The sequence below is a fragment of the Malus sylvestris genome, chromosome 11 (genome assembly GCF_916048215.2).
Source record: "Malus sylvestris chromosome 11, drMalSylv7.2, whole genome shotgun sequence".
Taxonomy (NCBI): Eukaryota; Viridiplantae; Streptophyta; class Magnoliopsida; order Rosales; family Rosaceae; genus Malus; species Malus sylvestris.
The window spans coordinates 27,759,452-27,769,256 of NC_062270.1; the positions used below are offsets into that span (position 1 = coordinate 27,759,452).

At 36.2% G+C, this 9,805-nt stretch overlaps 2 protein-coding genes across 2 annotated transcripts; one reads left to right on the forward strand and one right to left on the reverse strand.

Moving 5' to 3' along the window:
- The first annotated feature begins 323 nt into the window (after positions 1–323).
- LOC126589713 (DUF21 domain-containing protein At1g55930, chloroplastic-like) lies at positions 324–7,706 on the forward strand. Its single transcript, XM_050255092.1, has 14 exons — positions 324–1,116; positions 1,738–1,835; positions 1,939–2,032; positions 2,326–2,403; positions 2,555–2,658; positions 3,967–4,048; positions 4,316–4,455; positions 4,533–4,611; positions 4,722–4,785; positions 5,045–5,136; positions 5,236–5,301; positions 5,653–5,769; positions 6,755–6,925; positions 7,161–7,706. Exons 1-14 carry the CDS (start codon positions 544–546, stop codon positions 7,398–7,400), a joined length of 1,998 nt encoding a protein of 665 aa, XP_050111049.1. The 5' UTR covers positions 324–543; the 3' UTR covers positions 7,401–7,706.
- A 1,399-nt stretch (positions 7,707–9,105) lies between these two features.
- On the reverse strand, positions 9,106–9,510 carry LOC126590346 (uncharacterized). The gene has a single exon (XM_050255823.1). The coding sequence runs from the start codon at positions 9,508–9,510 to the stop codon at positions 9,106–9,108; it is 405 nt and encodes a 134-aa protein (XP_050111780.1).
- Positions 9,511–9,805: the final 295 nt, after the last annotated feature.

Below are 9,805 nucleotides of genomic sequence, written 5' to 3' on the forward strand. Positions count from 1 at the left end.
GGAGGGAGTTTGGGGGTTGTGGAAGAAAGATGAAGGTGAAGAGCACAAGTGACAACCCATTTTCTTTCTCTGTAATTGTGTTTAACTTAGTTTTGCCTTTTGTTCATAATTTTTCAAAGCAATTGCATAAAAAGCAAGGAAAATAAGGAAATGAGAAAAATGGGGAAGGGTTTTTACTTGAAAAAGGGTAAGGCAGAGAATAAGGAACGGTGAACTCCAGTAAAGGGTATTATGATATTTTCATGTCAAGTTTTAAATAGAATTATAAATATTTATAATAGTTGGTTAAAATTCAATTTATAGTCAAAATTTTGGCTATTTTTCTAAATTTCCCCTCAAACACCCCAATTTTGTCCCATCCAGTATCCCATATCCCAAACACATGAAAATTAGAAAAACCCCTATACAATAATTTTCAAAATTTCCCCAATTTCAAAACTTTGACAATAAATTTATTCGATTCTTTGCTGTTTTATTCTCAATTACTTCATTTTTCGTTCTGGGTTTTGTTCAAATTCTGTTCTTTTATTGTAATTTATCGAAATGGCGCTCGAGTCTTGTGTTCTGGCTCCGAATATGTTCGTTTCCGGGTCGAAATCATGGAGTCTCTTGTGTTGCAATCGGCAAATAAAGTTTCCGGTAAAGGTTTTGCTGCAAAATAATCGGTACCCGTTTCGATTCGGGCCGAATTGTATCGGTAGTAGCGGTGTGAAGAGGTTCTTAGCTCCAAGGTTTGAAGGAGTTGACTTGCTGGTTAATAGAGCTCCGTTGAAAGCTTTAGGTGAAGATAGGGAGAGTGTGGGTGGTACGAATGCTGTTTCGGGTTCGAAGTTTGATTTTGTTGAGGAATTGGTGAAGTGTGGTGTAGTTTTGGCAGCTGTGGTTTGTGGGGTTTTGATTTATGGCTGTAGGAGAGCTTTTGCTGTGGAGGGTGTGGTCAATGCAGGTTATGGGGTAATTGGGCAGAGCATATTGTTGCTCAGGAATGCCTGGCCCAAGACTTTGCAGGTACTGCAGGTGTTCAAAGAGCAGGGTTTGATTTTGGCGGCGCTTTTGGGTCTCTCGGCGTTTTTCTCGATGGCGGAGACTTCAATTACGACCCTCTGGCCCTGGAAGGTATGAGCATGCTATGTTACGTGAATGCTTATATCATCGGTATTGTCAAGGAATGTATATTTGTTTGGATGCTGAACTTGTACCCAACTGGACACTGTACCATTTTGACTTCATTTTGTAATGTTACTTTGTATCCTGGTACGTTATATGAATGAACATTGTAGAAGAGTGTATTGTTAGTCTATGACTAAGGTTTATCGTTCAGTTGTATGTTTTCGCTAGTTTCCATTTCTGGTTTGATATCTTGTCACATGACGTAATATAGTTAGGCTCTGCCCTCCCTAGAGTGTATTTTGTACCTTTGAACTAATACTGCAAAGGATCTTTGCCTAAACGTTGCAATTAGTCAATAATAACTTGATTTCATATATGAGAGTTAGCGTTATCTGTGGTTAGCTTCATTCTTAACGAGACAATTCTTTTAAATGGCATTTAGAAGCTCAATATATTATGGTGTTCTTCTTTTTTGGTCCTTTTGTGCTGATATATTTGTGAGTTTGAAATACTTGTACCCGTTTTCCAGCGAATGATCTTCCTATTAGAATAATGAATGAAAGTGAATGATCCGACACACTAGGATCTTGAAATAACATTAGTTAACTGATATTAATAATGTGTCAGATTCGTGAGTTGGCTGAGAAAGAGTCTGAAAATGGCGTCTTCAAATTGCTTCGCAACGATGTTACACGGTTCTTGACAACCATACTTATTGGCACAACGTACTTTCCTTCTCGTTTCTTGCTGGCATTAATTTTTATTTATTTATTTTTATCGTGAAGTTGAACATTTCTTTCTTATTGTAGAATTTACTTATTTACTCAGTGTTGTCAATATTGGAGCAACTGCTTTAGTTACAGATGCCGCAACAGCAATATTTGGTGAAGCTGGTGTCACTGCAGCAACGGGCATAATGACTGTATGTCTCATTTTCATTGCTTGATCAATTTACAAACATAGACATGAGAGAGAGAGAGAGAGAGTCTAATTATTTTATTAAAGAGAATGATATGTCTACTACATAGACGCTGATTTTTGCTGAAAAAAGCTATTTTTAGAAGTAAAGTGTAAAAGAAGTGTTGTGTTTTCTTGTTTCCTAACTTCTTATAAAAGGCTAGAGGCTGCATATACACAAATAATATAAGGAATCAATGTACTAGACTACTAGTGGATTTGATAATAAATACTGTTTGTTTTTCTTGATGATGCAAGGTTGCTATTTTGCTTCTCACCGAAATAACTCCGAAAAGTGTTGCTGTTCACAATCCCACAGAGGTTGCAAGGTTTGTGGTATGTTAGAAATCTCTGTAACTTCAACTAAAACCGCCTATGACCACTAGTTTTACATCTTTCTCTTTTGTTTTAAACTTTGAGTTGTTTGCTGGTTTTGCCTTAACTGATGTTACCTACTTCTTTTGAATGTTGGGTGTGATGCCCCTAGGTTAGGCCAGTGGCGTGGCTTTCATTGGTACTATATCCGGTGGGGAGAATTGTTACATATCTATCGATGGGGATGCTAAAAATACTTGGGTTAAAAGGAAGAAGGTTTGCTTTTTTGATAACCCAAGTTGAATTCTCCCTGATTTTCATTTTGTCGTGGCTTATAGACATAATAGTACATACAGTAACTTAAAGAAATTGTTTGCCAAAGGAGTAGGAAAGATGACAAAGTCAGATTATGGGTAGGTTGGAAGTATCTTTAAGTGTTAATCAAAACATCTGTTGCTGATTGTATTTATAAATAGTTAGTGGGGATTGTTGAAAAACCAGATTATATGTTTTACCATCTAATGAAAATTCCTTCGTTGTTTTATTAGGAGGTCAGTTATCTGCCTGTAAATTGTGCACATTTTATCTCTTTCCTACATCAACTGAAAAGCCTCTTCCTTTACTAACTCCTTTACTCCCATTTTTTTCCCTCTCCTAAGTGTCCTGACTAGTCTTCTCAGTTAAAAGACTAGCTGTAGACATTTCTATAAAGGAGAGTGGCATAGGAAGACTAGTCACATAAATACTGTATTTCATAAATTTGATAGTATGAATTTAGTATGACCATTCAATAATATGATTTCTCTATTTCTGTTCATGTTATCTCTTATACATCATATTATGATATGATGTATAATTGAGTTTTTAAACACATTGGCTATGTGGCTAGAGACAAACTCTAGGCCACTTTCTAGTTAGCAATTTTCTTTCTCCCTATTAGAATGTGGCATACACTTTGTTCTGTTAGGTGTGCGTTGGAAATCTCTACCCAAGAGCTATACGTATTCAGCTGATGTGCCATATGGCTTAAGTTAAGCTTCTCAAGTAATAAAAAGAAAAGAAAAAAAGGAAGCATCTTCAGTATTCAACAGCTCCTAACGGCTTATGTTTATGGGAGAATTTTAAACCAATGGACCTTATCATAGCATCTTCAATATTCACATGCCAACCCCAACAACTACAAATGCTCCATATCACCCAACATAATTAATCCACGTGTTTGGGTCAGTCTGACTAATCAAAAATTATGAGCCTTGCATTATAACAAATTATATGATCCAGGATCTCCATGTAGCCAATTAGTTGTGGATTAGACGTCTAAGTTTAACAATATATTAGGATTCTTATCTCATTTGTTTGTTGACAGCAAGCAGAACATCTATCATTCTAGAATATTATTGAGGATATCTTCTTTTATTTAACCTGACTATATTTTCTGGTGTACCTTAATTTGGTTATTTTTTATGCGTACCTTCACTTTATGGATAATAAAGAATTACATCTGTGGGATATTCAAGTTGTATCTATTAATGTTGTTTACTTAGGAAATTATGCCCTTAATTTACATGATTTTTCTTTTATCAGTGAACCGTATGTTACTGAAGAGGAGTTAAAACTGATGCTGCGGGGGGCAGAGTTGAGTGGGGCAATAGAGGAGGAAGAACAGGTATTGGAACAGGGCTTTTTATTTTTCACTTTTGTTGAAAATATCTTTTGGTTTTGATTACTTGCAAGATGAAAAACTAATACTTTGTTTTTGAATAGTTATAATAAATAGAGATGTTATACTCCTTGACACGTCGAGGGCCTTTTGTATCTGGAGAGAAGAGAGTGGGATGTGTTGGGGATTTAAGTTTATTAGTTGTCAAGCTTTCTGATATACGGTCTTTATCTGAGATGCACTTTTTTTATGGGAAAATAACTCCTTTTCCAGGATATGATTGAAAATGTGTTGGAGATCAAAGATACACATGTTAGGGAGGTGATGACACCTCTCGTAGACGTAGTTGCCATCGATGCCAGTGCAACGCTAGTTGATTTTCACGACCTGTGGGTAACTCATCAATATTCAAGGTAATCCAAAATTTTAGTGGTACACTGAATAGTTTTTTCATGCCTTCTGGTGATAATATCTTGGAACATTCTTCTAGGGTACCTGTATTTGAGCAGCGTGTTGACAATATAGTAGGAATAGCATATGCAATGGATCTACTGGATTATGTTCAGAAGGTGAGACAGTTTGTACTTGTTTTTGTCCCTCTATGAAATCCTTATTCTTTATTTATTAATTGAATAAGTGATCTCATAGTGCAGAACTGTAAATTTGTTTGATTTTGAAGGGTGAGCTACTAGAAAGTACTACTGTGGGGGATATGGCTCAAAAACCTGCTTACTTTGTGCCCGGTAATCATCATTGACAAAAATCTATGGGTTCAGGACTCTGAACTAATGTCACTACATGATACTAGGTCAATTCACTTGTAAAGCTTTAACAACATTACTTTTAAAAATCTAAGTTTGTTATTGTGCATAGTATCAAGTTGGGATAGCTCTTTAAGAAATTATATGCTGTTCATGGTAAAAGTTGTCTGGAACGTGTTTGCCATCTGGTTTGAAATATGTTTTATTTTTGGACTCATATGGAGTATGGTCCATATTGCAGATTCAATGTCTGTTTGGAATCTTCTTAGGGAGTTCCGCATTCGAAAGGTTCACATGGCCGTGGTTCTTAACGAATACGGTGGAACTGTGGGGGTGTGTTCTTCATTCATTATTGAATTTAATGTCCAATGTTTCTGTTAAAAATTCACCAAGTTGTGCAGCATCTCTCTAACTTGTTTTGTGATGAAACAGATAGTAACCCTGGAAGATGTGGTTGAGGAAATTGTTGGTGAAATATTTGACGAAAATGATTCAAAAGTAATTCTCACTACCACTGTTTGTGCTCCTTGACCAATTTTTTTGTAATATGTAATGTAGCAAAAGCACTATGGGGGCACACCCATTTGCACAAGTAGTATCAGTCGAAATCTATCACATTAAAAAGCTACAAAATCAAATAAAGTCAAGCAACGGAAAGAAAATTTCCTTGTCCCAAAATTTTTTATGCATGAGATATGTAGCTCTACACATACAGGGAAGCACAACTTTTGTTTAACCATAAACACACAAAACTATGCTTCTCAATATGATGATAACGTCTTTCTCAAGAAATAAAATAAAATAATTATTGATGATAACATCTGACTGAAATTATTGATGCTGAAACAGGAGGAGATTCAGAAAAAAACTGGCTACGTTGTGATGCGTGCAGAGGGGATATTCGATGTAGATGCAAACACATCTATTGACCAGCTCTCTGAAGATCTAAATGTCAAGATGCCAGAGGTATCTTTGAAAGTTTTGAATTCTAAATGTTGCTCTTGAAATTTATATATTAAGTGATCATACCATACCCATCCTCCCCGATCTTTTGTCATTGAGCATTAGGTCATTGTTGTCTTTTCTGCATAATTGCTTGTTCATTATTGCAGTGTAATACAACTAAGACCATATGATGTAGTTCTATTTTTCTGATGCGTAAAAATATATTTGAAAGCACCTAGGTCTTAAGGGCCACAACCCTAGTGTCCAACCCACATACACGCAAAGGGAATTAAGAATTTAGTGAAATAAAATAAAATAAGAAACGGGAATTAAAGAGTTTGGCTCCTACTCAGTCCACTAGTCCTGTACTAGACTGAATGTTTGAGCCATCAAAGGCTCTTTGGTTCCACTCAAACCAAGGGCTCGTTGTGAACTAATGCCTAGCCTTCCACACTTTATGTCTAGGAAGCAAAAATTTGCACCGGCACATGGATAGCACAACGGATACTGTTGAACTCTTGCATGAGAAACGACTATTACCAAGAAACTGGCTCTGTTTCATATTATAGTTTCATTTAAAATCGTCTGATGAACAGCTGTCCACATTGGAAGTAGCACTTCTCATGCAAGGTTAATTTACAGAGATGGTCTTTCCTTGTTTTGAATTTGAGGGCACGTTATGGGTATGCATATGTCCTCCCTTTAATTACAGACATATTAACACTCAAACACTCTACAAATAAAAAATCCTGAATCATTCTTGTGCTCACCTAATACTTATGAGTGTGATTTGAGAGCTGAACTCTAATACCTTACAAGAGCTCATTAGTTTCCGCTCATTATCGATTATCAAAGAACAAAGTCATGCTAAAATAATTATTTTCCAAATGGTTCTGTTTTCCTTTTCAATGAAGACAATTTTAAAAAGTATCAGCGATGTGCATTGGATGTTTGACATATTTTCCAATTTCACTTGTACATTGATCTGACTTTTACCCGTTTACAGGGTCATCAATATGAGACAGTATCAGGTTTTATATGCGAGGCATTTGGATATATCCCAAGGACGGGTGAGAGCATCAAAGTTGTTCTTGAAAATGAAAATGAAGAGGAGATTGAAGAGAGCAAGTCTGAAAACCAGGATAAAAAAGAAAAGCACCAAATTTTTAAACTTGAGGTATGATGTTTAATATTTTGCTGCATACAGTTCTTTGAAAATTCTGTACTTTTAGCATAATTAGGTCTCCATATTAATGCTTGCGCGTATTATTTTTTGGATGATTTGGTCAATCATATATTTGGTGGTGGTGGGGGTAGATTGGGTTTGCCTTGGATTAACTAGTATTAAAAGAGTTCTCGCTTACTTGGACCGAGTAATATCTTTGTTAGTATTGTTTTTCTTTTTGGGCCAGATACTAGCAGGAAATGCCAGAAAGGTTGGTGCTGTTCGATTTGAAAGGATAGAGAATGATCCTGCTACATTGGAGACCAAAGAGGTGACCCGCTTGGTTCCCAAAATCATGAAAAGAAAGTGGAATGGTGATCAGGACTCGGATGGTACAGACTACGACGAAGATTCATTTCAGAAGAGACCACAGAACACCATATCTGATGAACATGAAGACACTGTTGATAATGTCAGTAGACATTAGTTGCATTTCGCGCGATTCCATTTTTGACGGAATCATACAAGAGGTAAAAATTGAGAAGAAAGTAACAAGAAGAATCAGGAAGGAATACTGTAAAAAGATTCAAATATTTGAGTACCAAGATTTGAAATTTTCACAGTAACCTATTGAACTTGAAATGGGCAGGATTTATCATTTTGAATTCATTGGTTGACAGAGAGGTCATCTTTTTCCTGATAAAAATAGTGCAGATTATGTAAGATTCGATTTCTATCTTTCTATATGTCGATAGTTTTGTGTGCCATCACTGGTCACTGGGTTATAATCCAACTCACAAGTTGTGTGTCATCTATGGACTCTGATTCGGCCCACATCGAAAGATTCGATATGATGGCCTAGTTCTGACTTAACTGACTGCGCCCAAGGAACATCTTCTTCGCTTAGGTTCTTCACAGCCTTGGATGGAGAATCGAACATAAGAATTAACAAGAAACTAACGGAAGTGAAGGTGCATAGAAATTAGAATGTGAATAATACTTGTTCATACTGACTTTGTCAATGCAAAATTACTTTAACTATAAAAGGTTTATCAAGTTTTTACAAAAATTTCTATGTTTGAAATATTACAGGACCAGCTTGGGGTTTAATTCACTTTCACAACACGCCCATAAAGACAAATTTACCCTTTTATTTGCTTATTTAACATTAAAAACTTAGGAAAACTAATGAAAAGGGTTTGGAAACTTTGAGTTTTAATGATAAGGACAAAATAAAGGATAAAGTGAATAGTACCATGATTGACTTTTTAGTGTAAAAATGTGGTTTTTCGTTAAAGTGAACAGTACCGGGAGCTTTTCGTTAAAGTTCCCTAAAAACTTTTATAAATCAAATAAAAAAACCAAAATATTCCCTATTCATCATCTTAAACGAAACCCTAACCAAAGCACGGATGCCTCTCTCTCTCTCTCTCTCTCTCTCTCTCTCTCTCTCAACCGAAGCCACCCTTGTCTCAGTCTCCCATTATCATTTCTTTCAACCATGGATGAAGATATTGAATTCAGATTTTCCAAGGTTCTAAAAGGCGCTAGATAACAGTAGGGCGGCGGGAAAGGGCATCGTGCCTAGATGCCTAGGAGGGGCCTGGGGCCTAGGTGGTTTTTATTTTTTATTTTTTTTAATTCAATTAAACTTATTGTATAACATATAAATAAATGTCTACTTACACTTGTACATAATTGTATAGGGATACATCAATTGCAAAATATAAATTATGAAGTACTAGAATAAGAAAAAGAGAAGCCGGCCGGTTGTGTTTTAGAGATTCTCTATGTAAGATGTTCATCCGTTAAAAAACCTCAACAAAGTTGAGTGGTGGTGAGGTTTTCTCAAAGCTCCCTTTAACGCCTACACAGAACCAAACTTTTTATGATATATTGTCCATGTTACAAATATTTCCCCTCTTTTCATCTAAGATGCTTCATTTTTGCGTCCCACCAAATGATATGTAGATGTGATCAAACCATACAGAATATGATTGGGTTTCATTTGTACACTGACCAGATCACAGACTGGACTCGGAAAGGAACATAAGACACTGCTTCTGATCATCCTGGTACATATTATAATTACATTGTTAATGCTTCCCCAATATAACTAATAGATCTCACTAGAACAATATATTCAACAATAACATTACAAAGCGATGAACCATCAGTACGTAGAAGTAGCTTCACAGGCGAAGAGAAGTGTCGACATCTGAATCATCAAAATTGTCTGTTCTGCACATGACTGGAACTGAACTTGAACCTCCGTTCCCCATATCCCGAGTCTCATCAGAAACCTTCAGGTAACTAGATTGCTTGCTCTGCAAGTTAGGTTGGAGGTACATTGAGTACTGGGGTTGGTGAGGTGGTGGCTTACAGTTGTGAGAAACTGTCAATCCAGATTGGAGAAACAACCCAGTTGGCTCGTAATATGTGGCCGGAGTACAAGTCCTGTCTGATTCAGAAAGTATCTGCCTCAAGAGCTCTCTCTCCTGCCTAATCTCCTTTGCTCTCTGCAATTGTCGAAACCTCTCTTGCAATAAGGCAATGGAAGAATGAACTGCTGTGCCATCTTTGCCTTGCCTAGCCATAAAGAGGGGCTGTAATTATATTTCAATTGCCTTTTGAGGTGACCTTGTTGGGGTTGTATACCTATATATATAGATATATTGTTGGAAAATATTAGTGTTTGGTTTATTTTAGTATTTGGGTTTTGCTTGTTAGTTTAGGATTTGGCCCTAGCCCATCCGAGTTAGGGTTTTTTAGGTTTAGTTTTCTATAAATATTGCTTGTAATTTAATTTGAGAAATAAGTCAGTCATAATGTAATCTCTTAGGGTTTTGTAGCCATTTCGGCATTCTCAGTTTGTTTAATAATATCTTTATT

Bases quoted from the DNA above. Each gene is read 5' to 3' on its own strand.
- LOC126590346 (XM_050255823.1), bottom strand. From the start codon at position 9,510: ATGGCTAGGCAAGGCAAAGATGGCACAGCAGTTCATTCTTCCATTGCC.
- LOC126589713 (XM_050255092.1), top strand. From the start codon at position 544: ATGGCGCTCGAGTCTTGTGTTCTGGCTCCGAATATGTTCGTTTCCGGG. The intron at 1,117-1,737 runs GTATGAGCATGC...ATAATGTGTCAG, and splicing joins CGACCCTCTGGCCCTGGAAG to ATTCGTGAGTTGGCTGAGAA. The intron at 2,404-2,554 runs GTATGTTAGAAA...TGATGCCCCTAG, and splicing joins CAGAGGTTGCAAGGTTTGTG to GTTAGGCCAGTGGCGTGGCT.